The 20,455-nt window shown below is 42.2% G+C and overlaps 1 protein-coding gene across 6 annotated transcripts in view; it reads left to right on the forward strand.

Annotated features, from left to right (window-relative positions):
- JAK1 (Janus kinase 1) overlaps positions 1-20,455 on the forward strand; it is a 232,444-nt gene that overhangs the window by 183,159 nt on the left and 28,830 nt on the right. For all 6 annotated transcript variants that reach the window (XM_063801056.1, XM_054683940.1, XM_016919919.3 and 3 more), the window contains 5 exons: positions 3,759-3,882; positions 9,378-9,531; positions 13,433-13,596; positions 15,695-16,037; positions 17,935-18,120. In XM_063801056.1, the coding sequence (XP_063657126.1) occupies positions 3,759-3,882; positions 9,378-9,531; positions 13,433-13,596; positions 15,695-16,037; positions 17,935-18,120 (971 nt within the window). The remainder of the gene's footprint in view (positions 1-3,758; positions 3,883-9,377; positions 9,532-13,432; positions 13,597-15,694; positions 16,038-17,934; positions 18,121-20,455) is intronic.

Here is a 20,455-nt window from a genome sequence, read left to right on the forward strand (position 1 = left end):
ACTAAGTCCCTGCTCAGCAAGTAGCGTATCTCAATATCTTAATAATTATTCGAAACTTCTCCTAAAAAGTTTGACCCCTCCTTCTGCTGCCGTGACTGCCCTCCCATGCGTGGTGCTGAGTTGAAGTGAGAAGCTGAGTGTTGCTTTGTGGCTTAGTCAAGTTCCCAAGTTGTGAAAAGGACGAGGCTCTCAACAACACAAGCTTTTTTTTCTCCTTTCAAGTGAGAGTTGTCTTAAAGTTAGCCTGTTGCCCTCAGAAGGTGGGAAACCAAAGTCCCTTTCATCCTTTGAACTTGAGGACATTGGCAGTTTTTGCTTGCCTGATTTTAAATGACAAGTTAAATCATAGAAATTAAGTTAAATCACAGATCTAATCCGCTTGGATTGTGATGATGGTTGTACAACTGAGTAAATACACTAGAATCTGTTGAATTGTACACTTAAAAATTGGTGAATTTTATAATATGTAAATTATATCTCAGCTGTTTTAAAAAGGTTCGATCAACTCGTTTTATGATGATGAAGTAGCCATTTATGATGCCGTACAGCCTGATCCCTACTTTACTTATCCCACCTTTAACCCTCAGAACAACTCTGAGGGGATAGGTTGGTTATTTTAAGAATTGCTTATCTTGTTAGTAGTACAGCTTGTTTAGAAAACCTACCTTCTTTCTGATATTTGTCTTTCTGCCTGAAATCTTCACACACCAGAGTTTCAGGAAAAGGGGAGAGGCTTATGGTACAGGGAAGAGCGTAGTAGGCTCTTACTGACTAAACCTGACACAGAATAAAATGGGCTGAGGTGTATAGATTATTAGTGGGAAAAATCCAGTAATATTGTCAAGTTATTTTGACTAGGCCGCAATGTGTACAAATAACCATCTTTAGACAGCAGCTTTAAGTGTGTTTGTAATTATCAGAACACCTAGATGTAAATCAGTGGTTCTAAAGTTTTTTTTAAGGCTTTGTTTTTTTGTTTTCTCCCTTTCCCCTTGAGATTTGGTTTATATTGTTTATTCTCTTCGCCAAGCTTCTTGCCATCAGCACAGCAGGTATAAACCTCACTCAGTTTGTAAGCAAGGGTCATTGTTGCAGAGTCATTGGGCTGCTGTTAATGAGGGACCAAGGAGCTGCTGGGAAAGAGATGAGAGGAGAGAGCCTGTGAGTCTGAGGATGGACACAGTCGCTGGACCTCCTATAACTCTGGGCTTAGGGTCAGCCAGTCTGGGGTGTCGGTTTCTAGCCTACCTTATAGAAAATGAGTGGTGTCTCTTCTGTAACTGGCTCGACAGAATATTGCAGAAACTCATCAATTTCAGAAATACATACTGAATGCCACAGGTTCTTGTAGCTCTGACTGTTACTACAGAAAGTGATGTTTGAGGGCAGTATTGTTTTCTTTCCTGTTTTTCACCTCTGTGGGGTAAAGTTTTGTTTAGTTCTCATTGATTCACCCCCTCAGTAGCTGTGTCTTGGTTTGATTCTCAGCTCTGCATTTTACTAGATGAGTAACCTTGAATCATACTAAATCTCAGGAGACCACAGATTCTTCGTCTGCAAGATGGTCAAAACAGTATTTACCTCATTAGATATTAGGAGGATTAAAGGGTAATACTTTTTTTTAAATTTAAAATTTTAATATTTTTTAGAGATGGGGTCTTGCTCTGTCCCCTAGACTGGAGTGCAGTGGTTCCATCATAGCTCACTATAACTGTGACCTCCTGGGCTCAAAAGTTCCTCCAGTCTTAGCCTCCCAAGTAACTATGACTACAGGCATGTGCCACCATGCCTGGCTCATTTTTATTATTTATGGAGGTCTTGATATGTTGCCCAGGCTGGTGTCGAACTCTTGACCTCAAGTGATCCTCCTGCTTTAGCCTCCTGAAGTTTTGGGATTACAGGTGTGAGCCACCAAACTCAGCCAAAAAATTATTTATTTATTTGTTTGTTTGTTTGTTTGTTTGAGACAGAGTCTTTCTCTGTCACCCAGGAGTGCAGTGGCATGATCTTGGCTCACTACTACCTCCGCCTCCCAGGTTCAAGTGATTCTTCTGCCTTAGCCTCCCGAGTAGCTGGGATTACAGGTGCACACCACCACACCTGGCTATGGGGTTTCACCATGTTGGCCAGGCTGGTCTTGAACTCCTGACTTCAAGCGATCTGCCTGCCTGGGCCTCCCACAGTGCTGAGAATATTATAGGCCTGAGCCACTGTGCCCGGCCAAGATAATAAATTTAGAGTCTGTTAGCCTGATGCCTGACACTTAGCCCTCAGTAAATGTTAGTATTATTGTTTTACTACTCAGTACTTTTATATAAAGAGATATGTCTTTGATCTTTCTGTTTATGGGTAGTAATACTGTTAGAATCAGACCTGTGTTAGAATTACAGACAGTTCCATGATTAAAATAAGTTACACTTCAGATATGTAAGTGTTGGTGCACACTCAAATGTGGATATGCATAAAGAAAGGCTGGGTTTCCAGCCCAGTCCACAAAAGCCACTTTATGAATGAAAATCTATAGCATATTTGAATTATTTGTCCTAATAATACTGAATCCAAAAGCCATTTGCCTATGTTCCCAAGGAAAACTTCCCTTTACAGTTTAACTCCATATTCTCGGTTTATAAGAAAGACTATAACTTCTGAAGGGTAACTGTTCACATTGCTTGAGAAGCATGGATTGAGGTGTTCAGGAGAGCACTAGATAGCTGCCAAGGTATCTGTAGCTTCTTAACTCAGTGTCTGCGTTGGAGAGAGTCCCCGCCTGGGTGTGCTGGGCCAGGGAGGGGGCCCTGTCAGTGTCAGTCTCACTGCAGATGTCCGATTTGGGAAACAAGTTCCTATTACCTCATATTCTCCCAGGTTTTTTGTCATTTAAGTTTACCTCATCTTAGTTTGAGGCCTGGCTGCTTATGAAAATATCAGTAATAGCTGATTATTGGCAGTCATTCTCCCCCCAACCTGCCTATGTTACAGGTTCATAAAATTTTAATCATGGGCGTAGAAGTGAGTGACTTCATAATCTCCCTGGTCTTTCCCATCATTCTCTTATTGATGGAGGCAACTGGTGGAGTGGAGGGGCAGGGGAGCACTGTCGGGCCAGCTTTGTGAAGCCATGTATCTTCTTGCTAGTTGGTTACTAAATAAAAAATATTTGTGATAATCATACAGAGTACTTAAGAAGTATATTTATTATTAATGGTAATAGATTTTAATCACTGACAAAAATCACTTTGGTTATTATTTATTCTAATATGCATTTTGCATACTACTGCCAGGAATTTGTTTGCATGTCTGATGTATAATCACGAGCGTGTTAGAATTGTTTAAGTGCTTTCTGTAGGAAACAGATGGAAGATTTCCCCAACTCCCAGAGTGTTTCCGATTAGCAAAGTGCACATCAGGCAGGATCTGTGAACCTCTCAGATAGGGGTTTTTTTAAAGCTGGATTTGATAAGACTCTGTGACGGATACCTGTAATGAGAAATATCATCAGAGTTTTATTTTTAAATGATCTAAATTTGGTTTGCCAGGAGCTACAGTGCATATTTCTGGGGAGTCATAGTTCTTGATGATTATGATCAAAACAGCCTGACCGAACCTGGTCGGAAGTCTGTTTGCCCTAAGAGGATATGAGTGACCCAGATTCTTTGTGGATGAGAGAATTCCTTATCTTTGCATATATTGGGTTTAGAAACAGATGGCCAAATGTATCCGCCTTGATTTTCTGATGTGTTTTTTTTACTTTTCCTCAGGTATCTCTCCTCTTTGTCACAACCTCTTTGCCCTGTATGACGAGAACACCAAGCTCTGGTATGCTCCAAATCGCACCATCACCGTTGATGACAAGATGTCCCTCCGGCTCCACTACCGGATGAGGTATGGGAAGTACTGACCTGGTACCTGCCTGGCTCCCTCTGCACTGAGGGACAGTGGTCAGCCTGGAGCCCTGAGTCACTTACCAAGAAGTATTGTAGTCATTTTTGTAATTTGTAACTTTTGTATTTGCTTGATGTGAGAAAGGACTTCTTCAGTATTTGGAATACAATTCAAGATGAGTTTGATCACCTTCCTCTGCCACATTTTAGAAAAGAAATCTTGATAAGGCAGAGGATATTTTGAATAGAATTAGTGTCCTACAGCAGAGTTTTTCAAATGGGTAATCATAGTTATGAATTTAATTTAGTGGATTCACAGTTATGAATTCAATTTAATTTAGTGAATTTAAGAAAAAGAAACAGGAGACGATACTATCAGCATATATACATAACCTAAGAATATATTTTTTAAACTTTTGAGATATATATATATATATATATATATATGTACTATATATAAAGGTCATGATATAAAATATTTTTCTTACTAAAAGTTGCAACTAAAAAGCTTGAGAAACATTGCCTGAAGTGTTAACTAGAAATTCTAGGTTGGCCTTGCTCTCTGGGAGTGGATGTTTTGACTACTCCTTGAGGATTTTTGGCTGTGGAGCTGTAATTTTTCTTCTGATGGGCACCTGCCTTTTCTCCCATATTGCAGACTTTGAGAAATGTCACAGGTGACACAGACAGTCAGTACTTCAATAGCTGCAGTCTCCTGAGTTTGTAAACATATTTGTTCAGTAACTAGAATGGAAAATATGTTAGTTACATACTTGCTAAGCAGAAGTTAATGTGTGTTTAGCAGTGGAGATTATAAATAGGGTGGATCCTTTTTGAAAAGCAGGTTAACTTACAGAGGTATTAAATCAGTAGATAAGCTCAGATGCTAATAGAATGCAGGGATTTGCTAGAAAAGCCCTCTGAAATCTCAGAGACTTCACAGTATCATAGCTACTATTTTTGGGAGAATTTGGTGGAGTTGTCACCATTACACAATGACTGGGATGTTTTTCTCAGTGGACACTGAACCAGATCTAACTTTCTTTGATAATCATCCTAGGGCTGACTTTTTCCTCTTCTTTCTATGCTTAACCAAAGTCTCACCTGGAGAGGAAAGCTGTGTGCCATGGAGATTTCAGGTCCCAGCTGAGCCTTCTGGCTATTGGCTTTGTTTTTCCACATGTAATCTTGCTTTTTGTGGCCTGGGGATTGGCTGCGTGATCAGCATTGAAATGGGTTGTTGCAGTTTGAAGTCTGGAAGGGGTATGTCCCTGGGTTCTAATTCTTTCCCTCTAGGTTTCTGTACTCAGCTCAGAGTCTAGAATGGTAGCTTTTAGGATTGGAAAAGACCAAAGTTACCTAATTCAACTCTTTCATTTTTTTTCAGTGGAAAAACTAATACCCAGAAAAGGGAAGAGAGTTAACCCAAAAATTACATCTAGTGAATTGTCTGATTAGCTTTACAATTGAGGCATTGTAGAGCTCTTTGAGGCATTAGTCTTGGTTGTCTGAATGCCTGGCTATTAAAGGCTGTCTTTGCCTGTTCCCTCTTTCTGTTAGCTGCCTGGAAGTGCAGGGTTGCTTCACTTTTAGCACCTTGACTCTGTACCTGACATGGTGCTTCAACAGGATATTGCTTTGTTACCACAGGCCCTTTGAACTTGGAAAAAAAAAATACCACCCTAAGCTAAAACATTTGCCTGATGACAAACTACAAAGATTTTGAAACCTCATAATCTCACCACTAAAGGAGGCGTAAATGAAAATAAATGTTGGTGATGATTTCAGTGGAGTACCAGTTTTACTCTGGGAAATATTCTTGTATTTCAATTATCGTTTTCTGTTTTTAGATAATGCTTTTGAGAGTTGTTGGGTAATCATAGTTATCCTCAGGTATCTCTCCTCTTTGTCACAACCTCTTTGCCCTGTATGATGAGAACACCAAGCTCTTATATATATATCTTAGCATAAGACAACCATATTCTGTATTCCTTTTCAAAAAATATTTTCTTGCTTTTTTAAACAATTGAATTTCACAGTCCGTTAAAACATTTTATAGAAGCCTAAAGAGAGTTTGTTGTGTATAATATCTGCATATAAACTTAAAATATGCAGTTGTCTGTACATAATTTTCTCAAAAACTTGCAGTGCGTAGCTCTGATTGATGTCTATTTGTCTTTTTTTTCTTTCTCCTTTCTTCCTGCTTTGTTCCTCCACGTCATTTTGAAAAGGAATATAGGCAGGTATCATTCTACATTTATTAATGTCATTTTTAATTTTTTTTCCATTGGCATGCTATAGTATCTGGAATTTTTGTGTACCAGGTTTGATGAGCACCTTTATAATTAATTTTAAAAAGGTGTGTGGAATGTCTGTCTTCAGTGTGTCTTCAAGCTTGGTCTTATGGGTGATAGGGAGGGTACTGATTCTGGTAGTCACGGATTTAAAATTTTGTTAATATTTTTGACATCTTATTAAGGAGAAAGCTGCTGGCCTTATTTTAGGCTCCCTCATCTTCTGTTTACCTTTAGCCTTTGTTCCAGTGGAGAAGCTACACATTATGTTTGGTCTCCTCAGCCTGATGCTGTCTGAGTATCTGACCTAAAGGCTTCCAAGACAAAGATGGTCCCACAGGGCTCTCAGCAGCCTGGAAGAATATCGTTGTTCAGACCAGATTGAAGATTGTGTTCTGCCCAGAGGGAGTTTGTTGGGCCCTCATCTCTACCAGGTCCAAGGACTGTTTCTCACAGAGACTCAGTAGGATGTGGAAGAAGAAGGCCGTGGCTCCGTTGGCTCAGGGAACATCTGCCTTTTCCCCTCCTGCCACCTCCCCTGGCAGTGGAGGGTGACCTGTCTCTCTCCTTGGCACCTCATCAGAGATTCTTCTCTCTTGGACAACACCCTCCATCCTCGGAACCCTTTTCTTTCCTTATCTCGGGAAACCTTCCATATTGTACCTGCTTCTCATTCTCTTATTACTGCCTTCCTCCGCCATCAAACAGCATTTACCCCTCCTGTTGGCCATTCTGTCAGAACCCCTCTTTGAACCTCTGTAGCTGGTTCACTCCTTCCTTCCTGCTTGTCCCAGGGAGAGGATCGTGGCTAAGTTCTCCTGGGCATGTGTTCTGTTCTACCCTTGAAGAGCAGTGCCAGGCCTGGGTACAGCATGAGTGGCAGCCTCCCTGCCAGCTGATAGCCCTAGCTTTCCACTGTCACCAGCGGAGGGTAAGGGAACAGTCCAGCAGCTTCAGAGGCCTGACGTGGCTCGTGCTGCCCGTGGCTCTGCAGATGTGTGATTCTTTCTGTGTGTGAGAGAGACACCAAAGCCCACAGTCAAATTCTCAGTCACTTTCGTAAATTACAAGGAAGATGGGCTGTATAGAATCATTGAAGATTATAAAAATGTTGGTTTTTACCTTTAAAGTAACTTCTTTGTTTATCCTTTCCATGTTAATTGCTACTCCCTGAGTTTATTCATCTTTTGTTTATCTATCAAGCATGTGTTCAGTAGCTGTTAGGTACCAGGCACTGGGATTCAATGGTGAGCAGGACAGCTGCAGCCTTTGCTTCCGTGCACAGCTCACGGCATTGCTCGAATAATGCCACAGGCATCTACTTCTCTCTGCCGCTTCTGTTTCTATCTTCCATGGGGCTTCCCTCCTAGGAGAGTGTGCCTCATATGTGCTTGGCTTTCGTTCTTTGCTCTGCCTGCTTTGCATGGTCCAGGCTCTGTAGCCTGGCATTTAATTATTCTGTTCCAGCTTCCCTTCCTTGGTGCTTTTTCCCCTCCTGCCACCTCCCCTGGCAATGGAGGGCGACCTGTCTCCTCGGCACCTCGCCAGAGACTGTCATATGTCCAAGGACAACTTATCCTTTAAGCACAGTGCCTAGAGCACACACTTGTTAGGGGCCCATAAAATGTCTAATTTCACTTAAAATCAGAAAACATAGTTGAGAAATATAACTTGTAATATTTTTTATGGAGGAAGGGAAAAGTGTTTAGGGCCTATGGAAGTCGCAGTGTAGTCCTGCTTGTGATACGTGCCCCATTGTGTGTTGCTGGATAGTTGCTGCTGGACCTGACCGGTTGCTCCCAGAGACAGGAACTCACAGAGTACGAGAAACATGCCTGAGAGCCCTCCACATCTCAGGCCCTAACTCAGGGCCTGGCTTGTCTTAGGCTCTGCAAACATAGCACAGTGACAGTTGTTGAAGTGTAGCAGCAGCTTTTTGCAGGGAAAGAGGGAGTTGTATTTATTGCTTCTCCATGACATGGTTCTTTTCTCATTAGTTCATGGGCAAGTCAAGGGAGAGAGACCTAGGTAGCAGCTGAGTCTGTAGCCTACAGATGGTCTGGGCTGGCTTGGCTCAGTCACTTCCCTTAGTCACTTCCACACATTCCAGAAATTGTGTTTTTCTTACAGGTGACAGAGGAAGTTATATATGGAAGGTAGGGTTAGGGGCACCAACCCCCTGTGCAATTGACAATCCATGCATAACTTTGACCCTCCAAAACATAGCTAATAATAATAGCCCACTGTTGACTGGAAGCCTTAGCAATAACATAAACAATTAACACATAAATAGACTAGTAACCTGTATATATCTCATGTATTCATGATGTACCTTTTTCTGAAATTAAAAAAAAAAAATTTCTGTGCTACACAGTTCGTCAGTTTTTTCAAACTGTTGCAAATCTCCAAAAAAATTTTCAATATACTTATTGAAAAAAAAATCTGTGTATGAATGGACTTCAGTGGTTCAAACCCATGCTGTTCAAGGGTCAACTGTAGTAGTTAAGAGAACAGGCTTTTGTAGTTTTAGGTCACCTAGCCTCTTGGAATCTCAGTTTTCCTCATCTGTAAAGTGAATGAAACCTTCCTTGTAGAGTTGCTGTGAAGATTAAATAACATAATATATATAAAGTGCTTGTTAACTCGTTTCATGATGCCTGTAGTGGTGTTTGGGTAGCTCTCTTTTAAAATCCTATTCATCATGTAAGATACACCATCAGTTGAATAGCAGCAATCTGGGAAGTAGGAAACACTGCCACGTAAGCTGTATATCTTGATTGTGTGATGAAACTAAATTGCAGGAATGTTAAAATGTCAATCAAATTGGTCTTGGATTCGAGGTAGAATGGGCTTAGCAGTGTGGCTGATGGTAAGCGTGCAGGGAGCTGTGGTCAGCATGGAGTTCCAGTCAGCAGGTGTTTCCCTATTCTGGAAGCATAGTGAGAAGTCAGAGGAGCTGTCTTTGTGATCTTCGGGAAGTCACTTTAGCTCCCTGAGTCACAGAGGAGGTGCTGATGGGACACTTCTCACGCAGTGCTAGTAAGAAGGAAAGAGATGGTGAGGGGCTACAAGGGGCAGGGTTGTCTGCCTGCTTCTCAGGGCACTTCAGCCTCCAGCACTGACCACTGTTGGTGAGCCAGGACGCCCTGCCCACATCTGGGTCCCCTTTGCCACAATTGGCATTCATTTTCCTGCCTTCCAGGTTCTATTTCACCAATTGGCATGGAACCAACGACAATGAGCAGTCAGTGTGGCGTCATTCTCCAAAGAAGCAGAAAAATGGCTACGAGAAAAAAAAGATTCCAGATGCAACCCCTCTCCTTGATGCCAGCTCACTGGAGTATCTGTTTGCTCAGGTAGGAAGTTTGGGCCCAGGAGAAGCTGGAGTTTGTGGGATGGGAGAGGCATTGTAGAGCTCAGACCCCCTGCTGCAGCTGAACTTGGTGGTGCTAGAGTGCTTTAAGGCCTGTTCTGGGTAAGTTCTTGCCACACCTGGACTTGCCCCAAGTGAGGAGAAAAAAGGCAGCATTTCAGCTTTCCAAGAGGCTGGTTATCCAGCTTGTGGGCTTTGGGGCTTCCTTTCTTTCCTATTCCTTTCCTTTTCCCCACCTCCTACCATTTTATTTTTCATCCGTATTAATAGCCTTATGTGCAGAGGTCAGAGGGAAGCTCTGCTTGTTAGAAGATGTAATTCAACAGGGCTGAAGAAGGCACTTCTCAGCAGCCGTAGTAATGTCTGGGGAGGAAGGAGATGGCCACTCTGTCACTGGTGGTAGGATAGAAAGATTAGACGCTAGAAAAAAAAAAAAAAGAGAAGGTAGAATCACCTGAAATTACATTTACTCTGAGATTGCTAAGATTTTTAGTAGTATGCTTCCTGATTTTAACATGCAAATTTAGATACTGTATAGATTTTGAAAATATTTTATGGTTCATTTTGTTTTGTAAACTGCTTTTTTATTCATCTGATTTTTTTTATTGTTTGTCCTTCAAATGTCAATTAAAATATTGATCTTCGTTGTTTTAATGACTTTGTAACAATTCATTTATTCAACAAATATTGACTGGATGTCTGCGTACTATTTGCCTCAGGCACTTGTACCTGCTAAGATGCTGGAGATGCTGGAGTGAACAAGACAGACATGGCCTCTGCATGCATCAGATGTACATCAAGTTAGAAAACAAGCAAATAAAATGATACATAGATAATACGTAAGAAGTTATGGAAAGTACTGTGAAAGCAGAAGCTTGCAATAGAGAATATGGACAGGGGGGTTTGAATGGGAAGACCTAATTTAAATCATATGATCAGAGAAGGTCTCTCTAAGGAGGTAACATTTATAATGAATCCTGAAGAATAAAAAGGAATTTGCAATTCTAAGAGAGGGGTGGGGGACTATTGCTTCCATGTAGAGTGTCTCAGCAGCAGCACTACTGACCTTTTGGCCTGGATGATTCTTTGCTGTGATGGCCTGCCCTGTGCATTGTAGGGTATTTACCAGCATCCCTGCCTCCACCCAGTAGATGCCAGTAGCACTCTCTCCTTAGCAGTGATGACCAAAAATGTCTTCAATATTGCCGACTCTCCTCTCAGCCTCAGTTGAAAAGATCTGATGTAGAGGGAACAGAATGGGGGAAGGCCCTGAGGGCCAGTAGAGCTGCAAGGAGAGACCATGTGGCTGCAGACCAGAGGAGGGTGATGGGGAACAAGGCTGGAGAGGCAGGTGGGGGCAGATTGCATACACAGAGCCTTGTAGGAGCTGGCAAGGGGTTATGCTTTAACCCTGAGTGTGGTGGGAAGCCATTTGGAAGGCTTCATTTTATGTATGTTTCAAGTCGATGATTCTTGTTACATGTGGAAAGCAGATTGTGCTGGGTCCAAGAGTACACTCGAAACATACAAGCTGAGAGTCTGCAGCAATGATCCTGGGAGAGAAAATGCTGGTTTGGCCTAGTGTAGCAACAGTGGCAGTGGAGCAAAATGAGTAGATCTGCTGTTCATCTTGAAGATAGAATTGATAGGATTTGCTGTTGAGTTGGATGTGGAAGCTGAGAGAATTTGAGGAATCAAAGATGATGACTGGGTTTCTGTTTTGGGTGATGTCGGATGGATAATGGAGTCATTCCCCACACAGAGAAGGTCTTGGGGGAAGAGGGTGGGGAAGGGGCAGAAATCAGGAGTCCTTTTTTGGAGATGCCTGTGAAACATACAAGTGGAGATTTCAAGTAGGAAATTGAGTAATGAGGCTGGAGTCCAGAGGAAAAGCCATCATTTATTTAACTTAGTCACCCGTTCCTGGACATTTTCTGTTTTTCTCGTTTTCCCTATTATGCTATTACTTTATAGTCTGTTGTGAACAACTGCATACGTAGGTGGTCTTGTACACGTTCTGTTTATTATTACCTTAGAGTATACCATTATGTGTGAGATCACACACGTATCAGTATATCTGTGTCAGAGTTATGTCCCATTGTAGGGCTTTAGTTACTAATTGTCCATTATCTCCATTCCATCTATGCCTTAGAACTGCCATAGAGACAACAGAGAAAGGGGACAGTGCACAGCCCCAGGCAGATACTGTGTGGAAAAAAAGAAAATGAACTGGCCATTTTTAGATGGTCTTTTTGGATTCAGCTTCCCAGTTTTGTGTATCCATAGCTGAGAGTTATTCTTTACCTTTCCCGGGAGCAGAGGTGTAAAGGAAGAGTGTGCCATACTTGAAGAATAAGCATGGCGTTAGATTGACCTTTTGGAGGCTCAGGAATAAGTGACTTGAGGTAGCTGTACAGTGAATGTTTACAAAAAAACCACAGCCCAACAGGACAGTTTCAGGTTTTCCTTTGCTCTTCACACATTACTGGCATAGATCATTGTTCCTCAGAAGTTTTTGGAATGTCAGTGACCTTTCCTCACCTGAGAGAAACAAGATATCCCATGGTGAAAAGAAGAGAAACGGGAGCAGTGGGAGCCCTCCATCCAAAAACCATTAATCTGAAGTTCTTCAGGGAAAGAGAGCATCTCACATATGCAGGAACACTTCTCCCAGGCTTTGTGCCTGCCCTGCTCCAAGCTGGAGAAAGGCTAAAGAGTTCACACTTTAGTGTTCTATGTACTTTAAGTCATTTGATGAAAACCGAATGTGGCTGTAGCACGGCATTGAACAGTGGTCCTGGCCAGGTCTAGATTTAATCCCAGCCTACCACTTGCTAAGCCCTGGGCCCCCAGGGTACTCAATTCTTCTACTTGACTTGGGGTTTTATAACTACCTGACGTTAGATACTCCTAGTCATTTATTCTTTTCTTTCTCCTTAGAGTGGAATCTCCAGGAGATCAGGAACGTGGTTTAGTTTATTGCTGTTTCCCTGGCACCTAGAATAACATCTAGCCCATAATTAGTTCTCAATAATTACCAAATGAAGGAGTGACTGAATAGGGGCTGTTTACTGTTTTGTGCCTTAGATTCCTCATCTGTTGGAGATGACGATGTTAACATCCACGTTGTAAGGTGTTATGAGGACTAAATAAAGGAGCCAAGCACTGTGTGGCAGCACTGAGGCAGAGGCAGGGTTTAATCAGTGGGAGCCGGCACTGGAATTATCGTTTTCACTCTGTACAAAGCTGGGCTGGGCACTGCTGGTTAGCCTTGTTTTAGTTTTTGTGTTTAAAGTTCCCGTTAGTTCTTAGAATGCTGTGCACCTCCATCAGTGGGGGGGTATATTTTGGTGACACATTTCACTATGGGAAACTCGAACGGCAGATGTGGGAAAATGTACATGTGGTGATGATGCACTGCGGAACGTTCCCCTTTCTCTAGAGCTACACCAGAATGGAGGGAGAGCCCCATCAACTCTGTACACCCAGCTCCTAGACAAGGCCATCTAAGCATGTTTGTGGAATTCATGCATGATCAGACCTCAGCCCAGTGTCACCTTCCCTTGCTCTGGCGCAGTCCAGGCCTAGTACACAGTGTTTGTCAGCGTCACTTCTATGGCGAAGGGACTTCATATGTCTGTACTGTTCCCCAGTGCCTGGCATAGTGCTCAGTCAATGTTTGTTAAATGAATGAGCGTGGGAGAACATCTCCTGAGCCCCTTCACACCCAACTCTGTTGAAAAGAGCTCTGATGCTAGAGAAACTGCCAATCTGATTCGTCTCGTTGCTGTGCTGCGTTTCTAGGCGGCACCTCCCTGTGTAGTAGCCTTCTCGTCAAGATCAAAAACGGGTGGGCTCTCATGGTTTCTCCCCTTCGCTCCTAGGGACAGTATGATTTGGTGAAATGCCTGGCTCCTATTCGAGACCCCAAGACCGAGCAGGATGGACATGATATTGAGAACGAGTGTCTAGGGATGGCTGTCCTGGCCATCTCACACTATGCCATGATGAAGAAGATGCAGTTGCCAGAACTGCCCAAGGACATCAGGTAAAGCTTCCCACTGGCTGAAGAATTGATTGTGAGGATGGTGGTGTTTCTACATGTTCTTACACATTTCAGCTTAATTACTGCCAGGCTTTGGCTGAGCTTTGCTCTCTATGAAACCCAGATCTTCCTTAGAATGTTTACTACATACACGTAGCCTAATTATAATTGTGTCTTGATTTTGGATGTTGGCTGCTAATCTCAGAAATTTGTGCTTGGGTGAAATTTCTGAGCTGAGGATGCCAATAAAATTAGTGACCCCCAGGCCTTCTCCGTCCCCTCCTTGCCCATGGTGGACACTGTCATCTATCACTGCATTTTTTCCTTTTGTTTTGGACCCATCTTAAAAATCCTTCTCAGTACAGTTCTGTAAGCAGCTACTACCATCCCAAGCCTGAACTCTGAACACGTTACAGTAGTTCACTACAGAGCTGTTAATTCTAATGTGAGAATTGATCAACTACTATTAAATATCTCAAGAAAACTGCATTTACTTAAAAATATCGTTTGAGATCAAGTCTCTGTGAAGGAATATTTAAGTTCTGTCCATCTATGACATCCAATAGTTTTTTTTCACCAGTGGGCTATTAGGATGGTCATAAATGAAGACAGTCTCATTTTGAAGAAGGGATTTCGTAGCTGCATTGTTTGTGATAGGCGGCGTGCATCTTCTCATTAGGTTGCTGCTTGTTTCTCCTTGCGCTTGACCAGAATCTAGAGCAGATCACAGCTCGCTCCTCAGTGATGCAGGGATTGAGTCGATACTGCTCAACTGCTGCTTTCTCTTTTTTCTGTGGCCTTCACTTTGGGTACTTCCTCTTTATTTTTTCATAAGCTAAATTGAAAAATGACAGTTCTTCTCTAATTCTGTTATATTACATTAATCTAAAAGAAAAATAACATTTGTTGAGGATGAATCCCAAACTTCACAATTTTCTACTGTTCTGAAGCCACTTCATGTGGCAGGGATGACCCGGGGTCAGGTGCTGTCTCAGTCCTGGGAGTAACAAGCAGATCAGTCTCCGCATTTGGCCCCCAGTGGACTTGTTCTTTGTTTCATGGGTACTCAACGTTCTTCTTAACATTGACTCCCGTTCTAGCAGTATATCAGCTTGTTTAGATTCTGTTTGTTGTAGATACTCGCCCACTAGCACCTGGATAGGTAACTAATCTTTCAGCTTACCTGTTGATCTTTTAAATAATATATCTGATTCATATTCACATGGCAAACACTAAGTCTTTTGTATTAATTAGCTTTAGTATGTCTTTCTCTCTCTTTCTCTCTCAATCTCTCTCTTTTTTTTGGGGGGGTGCTTGGGGGGACGGAGTTTTGCTGTTGTTGCCCAGGCTGAAGTACAATGGCATGATCTTGGCTCACTGCAACTTTGGCCTCCCAGGTTCAAGCGATTCTCCTGCCTCAGCCTCCTGAGTAGCTGGGATTACAGGCATGTGCCACCATACCCGGCTACTTTTGTATTTTTAGTACAGATGGGGTTTCTCCATGTTGGTCAAGCTGGTCTCTCACTCCCGACCTCAGATGATCCGCCCGCCTCGGCCTCCCAAAGTGCTGGGATTACAGGCGTGAGCCACTGCCCCCAGCCTTTCTTTCTCATTTTTAAAATAAAAAATGTGATCTGTTTAGAAAAGTTATAAATCAGACATGCAAATAGAACATACAAAGCATTTCTCATCACACAAAATGATAATTGCTCCTAACACCTTGCAGACCATTTTCTGACTGATGCTCAATCCTAGTAACAGTGTGTAGATGTGAGTACTAATGTGCACAAGAATGGTGAAGCTAGCAAGCAAAAATGTAGATGCCCTGCCTTGGTGACCCAGAAAATTGGGCAATACTTGTAGCAATTCCCATTTCAGTGAAATCTGTGGAGCATGTGCTTTGCTTTTCTTTCCCAGTTTCTATTCACCTGCATCTCCTTATGATGGTCATCTTCAGTGCTAACTCCATCTAACGTCCTCTGGGAATAGATCTCCCTTTCCCATTTGGCAACATGTGGATTCATGGACTTAGATTTGTTTCTAAACTATTTTCTCCTAACCTGTACATGAAAAGGAGACGTACTTTTCTACTGTCTTTTAGCTACAAGCGATATATTCCAGAAACATTGAATAAGTCCATCAGACAGAGGAACCTTCTCACCAGGATGCGGATAAATAATGTTTTCAAGGATTTCCTAAAGGAATTTAACAACAAGACCATTTGTGACAGCAGTGTGTCCACGCATGACCTGAAGGTGAAATACTTGGCTACCTTGGAAACTTTGACAAAACATTACGGTGCTGAAATATTTGAGACTTCCATGTTACTGATTTCATCAGAAAATGAGATGAATTGGTTTCATTCGAATGACAGTGGAAACGTTCTCTACTACGAAGTGATGGTGACTGGGAATCTTGGAATCCAGTGGAGGCATAAACCAAATGTAAGTGGCTGTTGGCAGTCGATCAAAGAGAACATTCCCGTGTCACATAGCGTATGCTGTTTATCCTTCTGGAGTCATCTGTCTGCATGTTCATCACTCCCATAGGCCGAGTTTATTTAGGAGACCATGTATCGTTCATATTTTATTTCATCCCTGTAGCACAAGGTCTAAGTAAGTATTTATTGAGTTATGTAGAGAAATATAACAACATGTATAATATGTAGTAGTAAAATAATAATAGCAGATAGTTCCTGAGTGTTTACCATGTGCCAAGTACTTTCCTAAGTATTTTACAAGTATTAACTCATTTATTTCTAAAAATAAAAAAACCTTTGAGGGAAGTATTGCTGTTATCTCCATTTTACAGATGAATACAAAGAGGCACAGAGAAGTTAAGAAATTTGCCCAAGGTCATAACTAATAAGCATTTGTGCCAAGAATTGAACTTAGGCCTCTGGCTCCGTGAAGTTGACTAATTGATTTTGCTTTATGGGAGCTTCTTTATGAGATATTTATTGGATGAAGAAATAGAGCAGAGTGGCTTAAGAGCATGGGTTTTAGACCCACGTCGACGGGGTTCAGATCCTAGCTTCTTGACTTATATGGCCTTAGGAGAGTTATTTCACCTTTATCAGCAGCTAAAAATTACTCATCTGTTAAATGGAGGTACCTACTGTCTAACTCATAAGGTTGTGAAGAAACTAAACGGCATTTAGCACAAAGCCTGGCAATACAATAAATGTTGAATAAATTATTATAGCCGTTACAATTATTATTACTGTAATTAATAATATTAAAGTAAATGTGGGTGGGTACAGTGGCTCACACCTGTAACCCCAGCACTTTGGGAGGCTGAGGCAGGCAGATCACTTGAGCCCAGGAGTTCGAGCCTAGCCTGGGCAACATGGTGAAACCCTATCTTTAAAAAATATACCAAAATTAGCAGGATGTGGTGGCACGTGCCTGTGGTCCTAGCTACTTGGGAGGCTGAGTTGGGAGGATCGCCTGAGCCTGGGAGGTCAAGGCTACAGTGAGCCATGACCTTGCCACTGTGCTCCAGCCTGGGTGACAGCAAGACACTGTCTCAAAAAATTAAATAAATAAATAAAATATGAGACTCATTTTCTCCTCCTGTTTTATTCTCATGCTAAAACAATAATGCTTGATACTTACTGAGGGTTTTCTGTATAGTAGGTATTATACTATGTTAGTTAGCACTTGTCTAATCTCAGAGAACCCTGTGAAGACGTAAGCTCTCTATTTCATGAATAAGGAAAATGAGGCTCAAAGAGATGATGTAACTAGTTAAGTAATTGGCAGAGGCAGGAACTTAACCAAGATCTCTGGTCTCCAGGGCTTATGCGACACAAAATATTTTCACTTGTGCAGATATATATTATTCAGTGTGTAGATTATTTCAAGCATGAAATTCATGTCTTCTCTGGAAAATCCCGACTTGAGTACTGTTATAAAGTCAAGACGATTGGTGATAGGAGAAAGCTCATGTTCAGCTCAGTGGTAACTGGGAAGAGTATGTTATCTGTTTGTGTCAGAGCATGTGTAGTAGTCTGGAAGTGAGGAGACCTGAATGTAGATGCATGTCTAGTGAGCAGTGATTTCCCTTTCTGAGTTTCCGTGCACATTGCATATTATATAGTTTAGACAGTGTGCTCATTAAGGTCTCTTCCAGATGTGAAAGCCCAGGATTCCCTGATATAACCCAGTTCTTTGGTCCTAACCCTGCAGGTGCCAACTCCCCCAATCCTGCAAGTCCAGATGAGCTGGCTTTCTCTTCCTTGGGCCTAGGCCCTGCATAGGTTTCCCAGCAGCACTGACCTTTTACCAATAGAAAATGAAGAAAGCAACTTAACCCTGTCCCTTTTATGTATCTTATCAGGTTGTTTCTGTTGAAAAGGAAAAAAATAAACTGAAGCGGAAAAAACTGGAAAATAAACACAAGAAGGATGAGGAGAAAAACAAGATCCGGGAAGAGTGGAACAATTTTTCTTACTTCCCTGAAATCACTCACATTGTAATAAAGGAGTCTGTGGTCAGCATTAACAAGCAGGACAACAAGAAAATGGTAAGTTTGTCCCAGAAGCTCTTAAGTCTGGATCTGGTGATGAGAGGGAGAATTGCTGAGTTCCGTTCTGCAGCGCATGATTTTCAGAGTTCCTGTCCTAAAGAGAAAACAGGATTTTCTTATTGAAGCCAAAAAATTCCTATTACCAAGGCATTCTCAGTGTTTTAAAGTTACACCGATACATTCCAGTGCCTTTCTTTGGTCTCAGAAATGTGAATCTGCCTTAGGATTTGCTTCCCTCCCAAATACACCTCAGCATCAATATTTAATTCACAAAGCTAGTGGATTTGAAGGAAAAGAAAACCAGTGAATGTCAGTGTTTCCTCCCAAGGGCTCTGGCACGGCCTCTCTGCTGAGCTGAAGTGCAAAGCAGGAAGCTCCACGTTGCCCTCAGGCGAGCCTCGGCCACAGTGGCAGTCATCGATATGGTGTCAGGCACACCCCAGTGACTCTCGGACAGAGGAAAGGGTGTTTAATCTCACTTCCTCTTTTTTGGTATCACTTGAGGACATAATCTAAACAAGCAGGAAGTGGGAACTCTGCCAAAATAAACCTGTTTGTGTCAGGGGAAGTCACAGCCAACAACATGCAGAGAGAGCGGCTGGTGAGACAGCTAGCACTCTTAAGGTGAGTGGAGCCAACACCAGGAAAGGCCACATTCTGCCAAAATGTGGCAGATACTGTGTCACAATGATAACGCTCAGTGCTGAGGAAGAGCCTGGTGATACGGTTTAGGGCAGACAGTCACTCTCTTGTATTCAGAATAACTTGTCTTTCTGGTATAACCTTTTGGAAAACAGTTTGGCAACCTGTTAAAAGCCTTGAAAATATTTATATATCCCTCTGTTCAGGAATCTAGAGAATGAATCTATCTTCCAGAAACAATGTGAGAGGCAGGTTATGGTTTATGAATAAGAATATTCATTCCAGTAGTAATTAAAGTGTCAAAATTCTGAAAATAAATATACAATAATAGGAGAATAGGAAAATAAATCACAATTTGCCTGAGCAGCAGAATATTAGACATTAAAAAATTGCTGAATTTTTTAATGACCTGGAAAAAAGGTCAGGGGAAAAAGCAGGATATAAAACTTTACCTATAGAATGGGACCAGTTTTGTTCAAAATATCAATAGGTATGCATGTATATACACATGCTCTTTGAAAAATAAATATTAACAGCTACTTATTTATGGTGGCATTATGAGTGGTTTTAATTTTCTTATTCTCCCCTCCTTTTTTTTAAACAAAAAACTTACATTAATTTTATTAGAAAAATATAGTAAAAACAAAGTGAAGGGGGAGAAGTAGAAGAGCTCAGATGGATGTTGGTGGAAAGATGCAAAATGGAGGGAGAAAAGAAGGGCTGTTGATGGAGCACATCCTGGATATTAGGCCCCGTGTCATATGCTGCATCCTGGATATTAGGCCCCGTGTCATATGCTGCATCCTGGATATTAGGCCCCGTGTCATATGCTGCATCCTGGATATTAGGCCCCGTGTCATATGCTGCATCCTGGGTATTAGGCCCCGTGTCATATGCTGCATCCTGGGTATTAGGCCCCCTGTTATATGCTGCATCCTGGATATTAGGCCCCCTGTTATATGCTGCATCCTGGATATTAGGCCCCGTGTCATATGCTGCATCCTGGATATTAGGCCCCCTGTTATATGCTGCATCCTGGATATTAGGCCCCGTGTCATATGCTGCATCCTGGATATTAGGCCCCGTGTTATATGCTGTGCCTGTATCTTGGTCTGTCTTAGTCCTTGTAAGAACCTTAGGGGACTGAGCATCAGCTCTACTTGAAATGAGGAATCTGAGACTAATCAAGAGGCATGGGATCTTGCACAGGGTCACTCAGTGAGAAAGTGGCAGGCACTTGCCCAGCTCTGTCTGGTTCCTGCCTGTGCATTTTGCCTGTGTTGCTTCGGCTTCTAAGGCGTTATCATCCCCCAGAGACCCCGAAGGGAATGAGGGAGAGGCTGACATGTCCATGAGCTGGCTCTTCAACGTGGTGTATGCCTGGTGCACATTTTATGAGCCTGCCCCATCCTGTCCTGTCCTGGTTGACACAGTCAAGTCTAGCGCCAACACAAGTTGGTGCACCCATCATCTAAGTCAGAGCTCACCCTGTCCACATGGGCCAGTGACTCTATGCCAAGCTACAGTGCTGTGGAGGGAGCAGGAGGAGGGCAGGAAGAAAGAAAGACTTGATTCCTCCATTAGTTTGTTTTTCTTTACCACGCTAGCCCTTACTATGTGTCAGGTACTTCCTATTCTGAGCACTTCACAAATACCACCTCTTTTAATTTTCGTGTCAACCCTATGGGTA

The sequence above is a fragment of the Pan troglodytes genome, chromosome 1 (assembly GCF_028858775.2).
Source record: "Pan troglodytes isolate AG18354 chromosome 1, NHGRI_mPanTro3-v2.0_pri, whole genome shotgun sequence".
Taxonomy (NCBI): Eukaryota; Metazoa; Chordata; class Mammalia; order Primates; family Hominidae; genus Pan; species Pan troglodytes.